At 40.9% G+C, this 15,179-nt stretch overlaps 1 protein-coding gene across 6 annotated transcripts in view; it reads right to left on the reverse strand.

Moving 5' to 3' along the window:
* The window catches only part of ITSN1 (intersectin 1), a 1,732,490-nt gene that overhangs the window by 791,032 nt on the left and 926,279 nt on the right, over window positions 1–15,179 (reverse strand). For all 6 annotated transcript variants that reach the window (XM_085621357.1, XM_085621360.1, XM_085621358.1 and 3 more), the window contains one exon: window positions 9,789–9,907. In XM_085621357.1, coding sequence (XP_085477483.1) covers window positions 9,789–9,907 — 119 coding nt within the window. The remainder of the gene's footprint in view (window positions 1–9,788; window positions 9,908–15,179) is intronic.

The raw sequence follows: 15,179 nt of genomic DNA on the forward strand, positions 1-15,179 counted from the left end.
GATTCTTAGGTTGTTTCAATGTAAGTTGCTCTTCAGTGACTCGCCATTCCAGGCATTCCTGTTTACTGTGCTTGTATCTCTACCTTGTTTTTTTCCCACTGTGTCTTTCAGTTCTAAGACTATCTTCGAGAACCAGAGTCCTGGCAGCCAAAAGATGAAACTTTTTCTTGAGAGTTTCATAAGAGCACGTTACTTCTCTTTGATTCGCTTTTGAAATAGCAAACCCATTTTTTATTTCGGCAGTCATTGTGAGAATCCCGGACTCCAAATGAAGTGGTCGTGGGAGGTATGTGGGGAGGAGTGAGGGGCTGGGCACCCTTGTTAAGAGGGGCATCAACAAGCTTGTGGGGCTGTTTCTCAAGCACAGCTTCTATCAATAACTCCTCTCCCTCCAGCCCCCCTAGAACTTGAAAACCCATTTCTCTCCACGCTCCTCAGCCCCTTCGTACTCACCACCTACTCTGATCTGGAAAAGAGCCATTGATCATCAACCATTCTTGCTCCAAAGTCCTCAGCCATACCTAACCCAAGGTCTCTCACTACCCCACCGAGTCTTGGAGCCTTAGATAAGATTTTAAAAAGTTAGGGGCATCGGGTTATGCACAATAATATAACGCATAGCTTAAGGGGGCCCAGAGAAGCAGACAAACTGCTGTAAGCCTTTAAAATGAGTAACTCCTCATAAGATTATGCTGGCGGTTGTAATGGTTGGTCTTGTCGCAGCAACTTAGGCTCTATTCTGTATCAATGGTAGATTTAGGCTCTTCTTTTTTAGGTCTCGGGACCATCCGGTCGGCAGACCGGAAGTCCGGAGATTTATTAGGTCTCGGGACCATCCGGTCGGCAGACCGGAAGTCCGGAGATTTAATGACTTGGGAGAAGAGGGGCTTGAACCTGGCCACCAGAACAATATAATCTGGGAGAAAATGTTTGTAGAGAGTTATGTTTAATTTACATAGACCCTTCAGCAAGTGTCTTCGTGAATGGCAGTTAAACCTCAGTTTTCAGGCTAACTAGAGGTAGAAGCCAAGGGTGTCCACATTCCCCCTTGCTCTTTAATCTCTATATTGAGCCTGTAGGATAAGGAAAGCTTCTTTCATAATCCCCTTCACTTGCAATGGGTGGGAGGAAAAGGTCAGCCTATATGTGGATGTCCTTGTACTATATACCTCGAATTTACAGACTAATCTCCCAGCTATCGGCCAGTTGATATCCAAGTTTGGAAAGGTCTCCGGCTATTCAGTTAATGCAGAAAAAAAATGAGATTATGGTCTGAAATCAGGGTAGTGATAATGACCTAGTCAAAAGCGATATGAAATATTTGGGCTTAAATATTACACAAGTTATCAACATGATTTCTGCGGTGAATTTTGCAAAAGTTCTATTAGAATCGATAAGCTATTGAAGGGCTGGATACACCTTCTGTTGTCGGTCTTTGGTAGAATCAATTTAGTGAACATGGTTATTCTCCCCAGATTTCCCTTTCTTTTTAATACAACTCTCATGCACTTTAGGAAGGAGTGGTTACATAAAATACAACAGGCTATCAGCTCTTATGTGGGCATATAGGGGCGCAATGATATTGTAAATGTAAATTGTAAATTGATACTTGTAAAGCGCACTACTCACCCGCAAGGGTCTCAAGGCGCTTGTATGAATACCACTGTGGAACCCATCCTGGCTTTCCCTGTGAGGCATCCACTCCTGGGCACCCCCAAGGTGGAGGCCAGGCATCCTTAGCGTTGTGGGGGCCATTGTGGAGATTAAGCAAGCTATTGCCCAGAGTTGCAAAGTGGGACTCCATGATTGGAATGGCACCGAGGCAAGAATTATCAGGTCCGTGGAGTTTTGGAGCCCAAGACCCGCCGAGGCGGGGAATTGAACCCTGGTCCCGGGTTAGACCTCTGCATCAGGGTCTGCTGCTCTAATCATTGAGCCACACTTCTCCACTTGTAGAAGAAGCTCCACTAAAGGACGGATAAGGGGAGACTGATGATACCTGATTTGCAGATCTATGCTTGGGCTTTCCAACTGAAGAATGCTAGAAATCTTTGACTCCCCTGACTGTTCGGACTTAGGCTCGCTGTTAAAGACCATGCTAAAAGGTCTCAGTGGTGCTCACTTTCGGTTTAAATTTGGGGACACTTAAAAAAATATATATATTTTGTACTAGGTAACATTTAGCTACGAGACTATGTATTCATAATCTGGAAGGGTTACAGACTTACTAATGCAACTAAATGAACATCCTAATGACAATCCCTACAACAACCATCAAATACCAACACAGCAAAACGTACATTGAATACTTACGTCACACTTTAGGTTGCAAATTATACAATTGGATCTAGGATCTTCTGCAAACCAACGGCTTGTAATTCACTACTAAACTCAACAAGCTCACATCCCAGGTCACAGATTCATGCCATAATACTCAGGTAGATGACAGATCTTCCAAGGAATTGCAGTAATCATCTAATTTTCAAAGAGCAACTGCGATTCCTGGAGGGGGTGGGGGGGGGGGGGTGTTATGGGGGGTGGAGAAGATGCCTAGCTGGGGGGTACGTTACAACAGAATCTGCCCAACGGAATATTAGTCACTACCAGGAGCTTTTTACTACAGATTAAACCTGAGAACAGATCAAACTAAATTCCCTTCTATTATAACACCTTGCAGCAAATTAAGTAAGTCAGGTACACAGTATCCTCAACTAACATGGGTACTTACTAGCCATTGATAACACTCTCTCACACAGATATCCCATAAAGACCGATCAAGGACACATAAGCTGGGTAGAACTATATAGGAATTAGTATGTCACAGCTATTATGATACACAAAAGACTGAAAAGCCCAACTTGTAGCTACCAAAATAACCAATAGGATTCTTTGGGTGGCAACTTTAAAGTACCCCTATGCTCATGAAAACATTATACCATTTGGACAAGTTACTTACCTTCGGTAATGCCTTATCTGGTAGAGACATGATCTAGCTGCAGATTCCTTACCTTTGAACTTCCAGGCGTCAGGCTGGATCCGGAAGATTTCTCGTAGCAGTACCCTTGTGCATGGGTAGATGGCATCGGTCGACTCTGCATGACATCGTCAGCGTAGTGTTAGTCTTCAGCATCGTGATGTCCGCTTTGTCAATATAATCACCATTCCAGCGCGCTGACGTCAGTTCTTTTCTCGCCACCCAGCACAGATCCGTTGAAGAGATTTGACAGACTTTTTTCTACTTTTTGAGGACTCCTTTTGGTGTGCTAGGGATGTCTAGCAAGAACACCTCGGGGTTCCACTCGTGTGGCACCACCTCTGCGCCATGTCAGTCATGGATCCCCACTTAATGTGTGTCTGGTGCCTGGAGCGCGACCACGACACAGTCATGCTCCAAAAGCGGGCCATGGCGCCGAAAGCTTTAAGGGAGCGGTCCCTAAAACTGATAGCGGCCCAACGCCTCGGAGGTCACCCAGTCGATCTCAGTCCCGATCCCGGTCAAGAGGAAGTTCCGAGCACCGCTCCGGAGAATTTAAGTACTCTTCTTCCAAGTCGTAAGGTAAGAGGAGTCACAAGAAACACAAGAAGTCGAAGCATGTTTCGACTTAGCCACATCCATCGCGTGACAAGACAGAGGAACCTCACTGCTCGAGGCCTCGCTCTGTAGAGCGGGTGCCTGGGTCGGCTCCACGTTAACCTCCCTTCTCGGGGCAGGGAACGCCCCCCGTACAACTGAAGGAGTTCTATGACGCCATGTGTGCTATATTTGGGCGGCCTAATACTGTTGGCACACATTAGGGCCCCGCAGGCTCGGATGATGGAGTTCCCTTGGGTTCCGTTGCTCAGGCGCCACGGCCTCCTACTGGACCCATTCCCAAATCTAGACCAGCACCAATCGCACCTCCACATCGCACCTTGGCATCGCCGGCACCTCCCCAATCCTCATTTCCGACGACACGTAACCTGCCCTATTCTGAAGGGTTCGGATGGATGAGATCAATATAATACTAACATAACGTAATAGGTACAACATTTCATGAATTGCAACACAAAACTTTATCTCGTATATACTTGCAATTTAATTTATGTGGGAAGCACCATCTGTGAGATTAAGGACACAATACAGGAACACATCAGGGTTATTAGCAATATAGACTTCAACTACATTGTATCCACATACTTCTCATCATGTCATAACAGCAGTGAAATATTGCAATTGAAGTTCCACGTTATAGACCGAGCGAAACTTCACCCAAGAGGTGGTAACCGAACTTCACAACTATGTTATCTGGGGGCAAAATGGATCACCAGATTATGGGCAGTTGACAAGAGACTTAACCATGACAGAGACCTGCACTTTTCTACCAGACTAAATATTCTTGGTCAACACACTTTTTTAAAATTATTAATATTGTAAATGTTATGATACACTCACTATAGGCAAATGAAAAATTGTAAATGACAATCCTGTGAAGTATATGATGTGCATGTTACTTATATTGCTTTCAGCCTGATCAGAGATTGAACTCTAACTCTTGCTCGTTGATTTCCTTAATTGCGTATGTAATGTAATTTCTTTTGGTTGATTAGCCCTGTGACCAGGCCATCTTAAAACTTTTGCTTGTTCAGTATGATACGAGAATTAATACCACATGGGCAATACCATTTCTCGCTCTCTCTTGCATTTTATCACGCTTCCCACTTATCAGTTCTTTTTATAGCTTGCAGGGGCTTCTTACTTCTGCTTCGACATGGCCACCACTAATTTGCTTTATACAGTGACTTATTAACAAACTCCAGTCTGGTTTTCCATTTTCAAGACTGCCTTCCACTTCCTCCCTTTGCTTCTGATGCCCATGCTACATACAGCAATTATAAGCCTATCACAGCCTCTGCATTACCTGCCTCCTAACACATACTTTGGAGAGGCAATTACATAATATTTTGGATGAAACTCTGTTTCATACTGCACACCCTTGCCAATTTTTAGCTGAAACTACCGTGCTACTGGTTAGTACATATTTCAGTATAAATAGATACTATTTTAATTTTATTCACTCCCAAAGCAAATAAATATACTTCTTTTTCACTTGTCTACTATAAACAATCCCCCTCAGCCCTATCGCTTTATCTGCTGGTTCAGCTTTCAATCCTCCTCTTGTGAACATGAGCAACACACATTCTCAACAAATAGTGCTTGGAACTAACGCAGTTCTTACTATGTAAAAATAATGCATAGCAATTTTTTTTTTTACTGGACTGGACAGTCTTTAGTTATTTTTCTGATCTTTCACTTTTTAGCCTTAACCATATTTTGTGATTTTGCCTGAAATCATGTACATTTTGTCGATCCTGCCGAATTACTGATCACTTTATTTTACTTGTCCTTTGCCTTGAACTGCATGTGGTGCTTGCACCCATTGTGATGACACATGGGTATTCGGTCACAATTTTCGCCAAGCACAAATGCTTTATTAACAAAGCATTATGCACACGGTGAACCCACATGGACCACAACTTTGTTTAGCTGGAAACTCAGTTCTTGGGGCTCACTGGACACTGATCACTTGCACTGGGGACATTAAAGCCTATCACCTTACACTCTATTCTGTACTTTCTAGGACAAACATGGTACCGAGTACATTATTTTCGATATCAAATTGTCTGATCCTTTTACTAACTCACACTTTTTACATATAATTTGCTTAATTGCTCACTACAGATTTAATGAATTTGGAAGAATCCTGTTCATTCGATGTAGCTATGATCTCATTTTATATGATTGCAGCCTTGAGAAAGTCCAATGGGAAGAAACACGAGTTGGCTGTATTGATATTTGGTTCTCTTCCACTTATCAAGACAATATAACAAAGTTTCAATGAGCTAACTCTGTGGCCTATTGATTTGTCTGTACAGGTTGATTTGAGTGCTCCAATGCAAAACGATTCCAATCCACCATTATTATTGCCTGCTAGGGATCAGAGCACAGTTTGTCTCAATAGACCATAGAACTAGTGCTCACTACAGACTCCAGCACTATTAGCGCTATGATACACAGAAATGCAAAACATATAAGCAGCAGAGGAACCACCATTCCATATATACTGGTTTTGCTGTGATACCCTATAACAGGATTAAGCTGGTATTGGTTTGTCCACATTCAAATTATTAGGAGTGATTTTACCATAATAGAACATGCAAAATTCTATTTTTTGTATTTTTTATAGTGCCAGTGAATACAATGCAAAATGCATACTTTTATTTTTGTGGTTCCATATAGTGCAAACATTTGCCTGAGCACTGGATAACTTTACAATTACAATTGAGATACCAAGTTACTTAAATGAAGGGTAATGGGAAAGCTGCACATCAGTATAAAGGATAGTTGCGGAAAGATGAATACATTTACAAATGACAATGAAATTGCACAACACGAAATGTACATGTCAGAGTTGCGAGCCAGAACAAGAAGCTACAAGTCATAGTCTAATTACCATATACATATGGTTAACCTACGTACACAAGACAGAGGAGAAAGTGGGAGGCCGTGAATAAAAGGATGCAGTGCCTAGCTCAACACAAGAGAACACAGTCTAAAGCATATGTAGGCAATAGATCAGACTGCTTTAATAAAGTCTGGATATAATAGCAGGACACACCTCTTGCTCATTAGGATGAGAGAGAGATGAGGGGAATGACTGAAAATTAATTAAGAGAAATCGGTGAAGTTCACTCAAAACCAAGAAGGCCAAAAGTCACTGAATAACTTGGTGAACCATTGGTCAAAGATTTTGTTCCTTCTACGAAAAGAGAAAAAAAACCCTTGTCCATGTACTAGGTGATCTTGTTTAATCGGTTTAGTAGGGATGACCAAAGCAGAATAAAAGAAGGATCACTGATGTTGGAGTTATGCTGAGACAGTTGTCTATGTCTGGAGAGATTGCTTCTAGAGTAGTTACATACAAGTGATACTGTTGGTTAAATTGCCTTGCAGGTGTGGCCAACCCCAGAACACTTACAGTGACTGCAATGTGTTTACAATCCTGAAACAAGGAATTAACCTTCTCAAAGAATCATTAAACATCAAACAGCCTGCCCTTCAGGTATGTCTGCAGATTTCCAGCGAAGCATGTGAAACTAACCCACATGTGTTGTTGAATAATCAACTTGATTCTAAGGGGCCGGCCAAGTCTGCTTTATCAAGACCATTCTTAGGCATGTGTTTCACTGTATCTGTCCTAACATTATCTAGTTGGGATAACTGCCCTTTCATGTGGTTGGGTATGGGTATAGGGGTAAACAAAGATTTCTAAGAAGGTGTGGATGTTACAGGCAAGCAAGCACATGGCGTTCACCTTACACAACTGCAAGCTGATGGATAAAATCTCGAATACAGGGGTCTTACTACAGTTTTGCCATAGCGTCTAGCATTTTGACTCGCTGTCTGGGAAAGTCAGAAAAGAGTACGGATTATGTTTGGCAGAAGACGCCCGAGCTACAAGGACCTGTAGAGATAGGTAAGTATACAGAAAATGAGGGTTTGTAGGTGCATGGTTATAACTTTTCACCACTTTCCCATTGATGGAGGCACTGAAAAGTGATTTTCCCAACTTGCAGTGATAGGATCCAGCAAAGACTCCATAAAAGGAAGCAATAGATCATTGGTAGACACCATCTGTTCGAGAATTTCAATAAACAAATTATACTAAACAGGCTGCTAGCAAGGGATCTCCGGCCTTTCTAATGACAGAGGAAAACAAGCATATCTCTTCAACAGGAGGATAAGCAATGCTGATCTCAAATCTCACATTTTGAAACCTACGTATAAAAAACTGCTGTAGTATACAGAGATGGTAGCACATTGTCTGTTTCACTATCATGATACACAGTAGGGTAAAACTCGAGACCGGCATTTAGGGAACTCAAATCGGAAACAAACAGTGTTTTCATGCAAGTGATAATGTGAGGTCCCGAGGATATGAGGCTAGAATCTTTTCAGTTAAACACTAAAACAGAAATGTAACACCTCCGAGTGGAGCCAGCAATGTCATCAACCAATGTGGTCTGCACCACAGGGACTGTAACCGACTTATTACAAAAGGAGAGACTTGCACTGGTACAGAAGCCATCAGAAAGACTGGAGGCCTGTCCTGAGTACACCTTGATAGCAGCAGAAGCCCCAGAAGGAGGATGTGACTTAAAGAATTCCAATATGGCCTATAAATAATCTGCAAGACATCAGCAGAGTGTGTGGGAAATGTCAGTTTCAACTTCAATACTGCTACCAGCTCAGAGGATGAAGAGTTTGCCCCTGGCATCGGGGAAGGTACCAGCACCTATCAGATTTTCCTAGGGAACTATTGCTATGTATGAGCAATTTTCGGATCCAGCCTGGTACACAGAAGATAGTTATAGTTTAGGAATGATTACCCATCAGTAAATACTCTTAAGTGCCAAATCAATCTGAGCTTCTGAATAAGGCTAATTGGTTATGTTCTCTCATTTGCAGCACATTAGAATGATTGTATACTGCTTTTAAGGGAAGCCAGCCGTTCCACGAACTAAGTTCCAATAGAAATGTGCATAATTACAGTCTATTTTGTTTTGTAAGCACATTGAAACCGTGACTGTTTAAAAAGTAGAGCACATCTAGCATTAACAAGCTACACAAACAGTTTGAAATTATTCTTCGTCATTTTTTATGTACAAAATTAACATTCTTATTTCTTTTATGTAAAATGGCATTACATCTTTCTAACTCATGACACCATTTCAGCTTTTTTCCGTACTTTCAACTACTTTCAGTTCCAGGGGTCTTTCTATGCACAGAGCAAAAAGCAAGTGGCTCAACTAGTTCAACAAAATAACTTGCCACAAAACTAGTAAATACAATTTGAGTTGATATCCAGGTAAAAGTAGAAAATAAGTATAGATACGGGAAGTTTCAGTTCCATCCAAGAGGTGGCTAATTCATATTATAGAAAATGGGCAAGCAGCTTGCACCACATTTGCAGACGGCTGAGACATTTGTATTCTAGCTCTCATGAACACGACCAGCAGTAGATGTAAAAGCTGGTACTGGCATGGAGCAATGATAAGATGAATGTTCTCCAATCGCTGAAAAAAGTACTTTTCTTGTGTCTAGGAAGAACAGTGGGTGCAGGAGAAAGCCATACAGTGTTTGTTAAAAACAATCTAAAGGCAAGGTAACCTATGAATATTTATTTTAAAGGTGTACCTAGTTCAATGATATCTTTAAAAGACCATACATGTTTTGGAAATATTCACAAAGACATGCATGAATCACAGCTCTCAATTCCTGAATGTAGCACTGACTACCTGAGGGCTTCCTTAGTTTGTAGAGGAATTTGTTGTGCTTTCTCAGATGCTGTGCCTAGCAATCCCATGCTTTTAAAAATTTACAAATGACTGGTTAGATCGTAACAAAGCAACACAAGTTCTATTGTGTCTCTGGCGCAACTCTCTATGAAGGCCTAACCTTTTGTATTCTCTGTCATTATCTTTAGAAATAAAGCACACTTAAGTTTCCTGTGTTTTTTGAGTTTGTTAGGTAAGATTATTAGAGTATCTAGGCATTAAAATGACAGTACATTTCTGTTGCCATACTTGAAGAAGAAAAGAAAATCTGAATAAAAAAAGCAGAAGCAAACAGCCTAAGCGTCAATACATTTGACTGACTCTTTAAAGTCACTCCCACTTCCAGTAGATTAAAATCAAATAATTCCCAAACAGACCAAAAACAATGAAGACAGATCACTATTTGTTCTTACCATGATAATATCGCCAGGCTGAATGGTGATTTCATCATGACTTCTTGCATCAAAGGGGTACAATGCCCGGTAATAAACAACCTTCACATCCTCCTGAGAAAACGATATTGGAGCCTTTTCTATAAAAAAAAGCAAAATAATGAGCAGCTGCGTTGGAATGTTTATGGACTAATTCCCCAAATCACACCATACTTTACCTGGTACTTGTGAATATGAGTTTCCAAAGGACTAAGCAACATGGTCACAAGTAAATAATAGGTTACTTAACTTCAGCAATGTTCATTCTGATGGATAATCCTTTCCATTGTTGATGTTTCTATTGCACTATTCCCAGTTGTCAGATCATAAGATTTTAAACATGCATTAATGTGCATCAGAACAACTATGGCCTTAGAAATAAAAAGTTATCACCATTGCAAGCGATATCAGCACCCTATATCCATTACCATCTACCCAGGATATCAGTTTAATCGGATATCCACACTATAAACTATCTTGTTAATCCCCATCGTCACATCTACATGCCTACCCACATCCCCCTACTCTGTACGTTCGTTTCGTCCCCCTACAGTAGAGCTTTGTATTGTAGCTAGGCTCAAGCTTTATACATTTCAATTCATAATACACTGAGCACAGAAACAGTTACCAAACAAACACCTCAGAGAGGAGCTAGACAGGTGAAGATAATTATGAAGGAGGAAAGAGCAGCCATCAGAAACTAAATGTTACCGAAGTTAAATAACGTGTTCTTTTAATGAATACATCATCCCACAGAAACATTACCACTTAAACAAATGCTCACATATTGACTCGCCTCACATATCCATTAGAGGATGCTTCTTTGAAACCTCATAACACAAAGGGACTCAAATGATACTCCTTAGTGGATCCAGCTCAGATACGGCTTGTCATTACATCAGAAAAAACTGAAAACACCGAAAAGACAGTTTATGCATTCAAAAGCATCAAGACTATTTTAGGGTCCTGCCTTTATAAGGTGGGGAGGATGAAAGTAGATAGGCAGCAATATGTTTTGTGGCAAATACAAATTAAAACTTTGTGAACGAACAAGGGCTTAACCCTACAAACCACCTTATCCTGGAGAAAAACAGCAAAAGGGGACTGAGCACAAAGTGCTTGAAAAATACAGTAGGGTGTCATTCTAAAAACTAATGATAATTTTACGCACAATGCAAGTATGAAACATTATACGTTTTGAGATTTGTATTGGAAGACATTGTGAAAATCTTAATGAAAAACAGCCATTATTAAGCCTGGTTTCCGTGATGTCAAGATCAGTCGTCAATAAAGAAGAAAATGTGCAACATTTGTATAAACACTGTAAAAGTAACAAGATAATTTGGAGACGATCAATCAAGTCCAAAATTTTAAAAAAATTACAACTTCTATATATTTAATTGAATTTGAAACCAAGCTGAAAGATTAGAAGTACAACAGTTTTCTAACACAAACATAAGCAGGGAACACCAAGACTGTTGATTCCCTGAGATTCATCAGTCCTTCATATCCTCCACAGGATGTGCCGTGGTAATTAAAGTCAATAGTCTTCCTGGTCACCTGTTCAATATGACAACAGCTTTTCTGATTCTTCCCACATAACTTACTAGATATCTACAATCGAGGCTGATGACAAGGGAAACGTATTGTATTGTATTTTAGTGTGACGGAGCTCAATGCATCATTATACATCTACACCAGCTCTTGGGAATTTTTAATACCTGCCAGTTACCTGGCTGCACAATGAAATGAGAGAAATGGTCATTGCCATAGTCATAACATATAATGTTCAATGGTGGACACTAATTAGGAGTACAGAAATTAGTGATCAGGAATAGTTTTACCCCTCCGTATGTAAACTTTTACCTTGGGTGGTGAGAGAAAACAGTGATGTGCTTGCAAAGAATAGAAATATAATTAGAACATGCTCACCTGGAAAAACTGATTAACTATTGCTGCTGCGAGTAGGCAGTTCTGAACCATTGGAACAATATGTGTATGTATTTGAGATTTGCAAACACACGCATTACTTTATTTGATGTTAAAATAACAAATGGGAATAAAAAACTAACCACCACTTCATAAAGAAAAGATTGCTCTACGATTTCAGCATTTCCCACAAAAAATTAATCAAGCACGAGGTAAAAGAGGGCTCACCATATTTCTAAATATCGAAAACATGCATCAAAGCAAGAGCATCTTTATTTCTAGCAAAAGTTGAAATAAAACAAACATAACACAAGATAACTAGCTTATGCAATGTAGAGAAACAATGCAATTAAAAAAATACCGTAATTCAATTCAGCGAAATAAATGTGTCTGATTAACTGTATGTAAAGTTATTTACAGGAAGAAAAGAAAATAAGAACGATTGGCAATATAACCAAAAGGCGTTTTGATACACAATGTGTCAATATGGTTACGCGGAGACTCAAACACAGGCAAGGCCTGTGGCTAACCCCCACATGCAGGCAACCCAGGAGGGGCAAGCAACTCCCCTCCCTCGGTCGATTACGCCCATCCATGGGGCACATTCATGTAGTAAATGGGGAGGTGGGCATGCAGTTCACGGACTCCACCCCTCGGGCCCAGCCATATTCTAAATGGGAGGGGGGGTAAGCACCTCCCTCCCTGGGCCTATTTCAGCCCCAAAGGCACCATCCCCCAGGCCTGGCCAGTCAATGGTGGGTGCCCAGTCGCTGGTTGGGTGGCCACGGGGGTAACACCAATGCCCCCGCAGTCCAAACAGATCCCCACCTCCAGCAGGAGTAGGCACTCCACCACCAGGCCTAGGGGGTCAGGGTATTTCTACACTGCCCCCTTGTCTGCCTCCAAGATGGCTGCCAGCACTGCCTGGTTGAAGTGCTGGCAACCAATCAAATCTCACCATGAGATCTGTTGGATTCACAGCCCCTCAGCATCCCCAGATAGCTATAAATCTTTTCTCTAATAACTCAAAAACTATTGAAGGAATTAACACCAAGTTACAAAAAGGGGTCTTTCTGGACCAATAGACAGCTTTCTGCCAAATTTGGTGTAATTCCGTTCAGCAGTTTGGGCTGTAGTCCTATGGGAAATTCCATGGGGAGATCAAGTTTTGGGATTGTCCCCGCCCCCCCCCCCTTTACGAAACACCCAAACACTTTCCAGACAGCAGCTGAAGTTCGTTGTACACTAGTTTTGAAAATTTTGTGAAGATTCGTCAAACACCACCAAAGTTATTAGCAAAACAAAAAACGCTTCATCTATGGAAACTAGGTTCTAACTAGAACTACCTACTGGCAACTGCAAGTAGGATGGATTTGGTGAATGTTACTAACCCACTAAACATGTGTTTGTGGCATGCAGTATTGTAGATTCACATACTGTAGCATAAGTCCGCCATCTAGTGTTGGGCTCGGAAGTGTGCAAGTTGTTTTTCTTGGAAGATGTTCTTTGAGAGTCAAGCGTACTCTTGCGTGCATTGCGCATTGTCATGGACTCCACTGTTAGATTGTTTTCCGTTTAGTGGGTGAGGATAGAGTGAAAGGATAGAGTATGCTATAGAGATGGCCAAGTAGTGAGTTTATGATATATGTATATAAATGCAAAAAGCACAAGTCACCGGGGAGGAGGGTGGGCGCATGTGAATCTACAGGACTACATATCACAAAAAGATGCCTACTGGGTAAGTAACATTCACTGTTTGATGGCATGTGTGGCTGTAGATACACATGCGTAGCATAGACTAAAAAGCAGTTCTCCCTGTAAGCAGTGATTAACTTGTGCTTGGCGCATTTGTTTGAAATAAAGTAAGTAAAACTGCTTGACCAACATTTGCCTGTTGTCTTGCCATAACAGCTACACAATAATGTTTTGTAAATGTATGTGGAGTAGTCAATTTAGCTGATTTACTTATGTCAGCTATGGGAATATCTCCTATAAATGCCATAGAAGGCCTTTTTTGCGTGTAGAATGGGCTCTTGGTGGAATAGTGTTCTCTTTGCTTTAGCATACATGTTTGGATACATTTATCTATCTAACATGCAATACATGATTTAGAAATAGCTTTACCCTTATGTGGTTTGAAAATGACACAAACAGTTGTGTTTTACGAAAAGATTGTGTTCTATCTATATAGAACATTAATGCTCTTTTGACATCTAATGTATGCAACTGTCTTTCAGCTATGGATTCTGGTTGAGGGAAGAATACAGGTAACTATGGATTGTGCCATGTGAAAGTGCGACATTTTAGGCAAGAATTTAGGGTTAGTTCTTAAAACCACTTTGTCTCTATGTACTTGGCAGAATGGTTCTTCAAAAGTCAGTGCTTGAATTTCTCCCGCTATTCCAAGTGAGGTAATTGCAATTAAAAAAGCATGTTTCCATGATAGAAACTGCAATTGGCATGTACGTAATGTTTCAAATGGTGGACCCATTAAATAACCTTGTTAGTACAATATTTAAATTCCACATTGATGTAGGTGGTGCTCGAGGGGGAATAACTCTTAAGTCCTTGCAAAAAGGCTTTAATTACAGGAATTCTAAATAGAGAAGTTTGTTCTCTAGTCTGAAGATATACAGCTAGCGCTGTAAGTTGCATTTTAATAGAAGTGAGTGACAAAACAGCATTTTGTAAGTGAAGCATGTAACCTATAATGTCTTGAGGCGATGCTTGTATAGGATTAATGTCTTTTTTTAATGACAGTAATAAAAACGTTTCCACTTTGCTGCATAGCATGCTCTTGTTGTGGGCCATCTTGTCTCTTTTAGGTTATCTATACATTCTTTTGGTTAGTTTAGGTAAGCAAAGTGTAAGACGTCAGGAGCCAAATTGCAAGGTTGAGATATCTGGGATATGGATTCAGTATTGCTCCTTTGTTCTGCGTGAGAAGATCCTGTCGGGTGGGTAACATTTGATGTGGTACTACCGACATCTTAAACAGTGTTGTGTACCATGGTTGTCTGGCCCATGTTGGAGCGATTAGTATTAGTGTGAGGGATGTCTGCTTCAGTTTGCGAATGACAAATGGAAGCACGGGGAGAGGTGGAAAATCATAAGCAAATATCCCTGACCAATTGATCCATAGTACATTGCCCATGAATTGTGGATGTTGAAATGTAGAGGCAAAGTTTTGGCATTTTGCGTTTTGTGGTGTTGGAAATAGATCTATGTCCGGTTGTCCCCAATGTTGGAAGAATCGGTGTAGGACTTGTACATTTATTTCCCACTCGTGGACCTGTTGGCGTGTTCTGCTGGGAACATCCGCCAGATGATTGTCTACTCCAGGTATGTATTCTGTGAGCAACTGAATGTTATGCTGCAGAGCAAACTGCCAGTTCTTTTGTGCCAAGAGACACAATTGGGTAGATTTTGTCCCTCCTTGTTTTA

The sequence above is a fragment of the Triturus cristatus genome, chromosome 8 (assembly GCF_964204655.1).
Source record: "Triturus cristatus chromosome 8, aTriCri1.1, whole genome shotgun sequence".
In the NCBI taxonomy this organism is placed as follows: domain Eukaryota; kingdom Metazoa; phylum Chordata; class Amphibia; order Caudata; family Salamandridae; genus Triturus; species Triturus cristatus.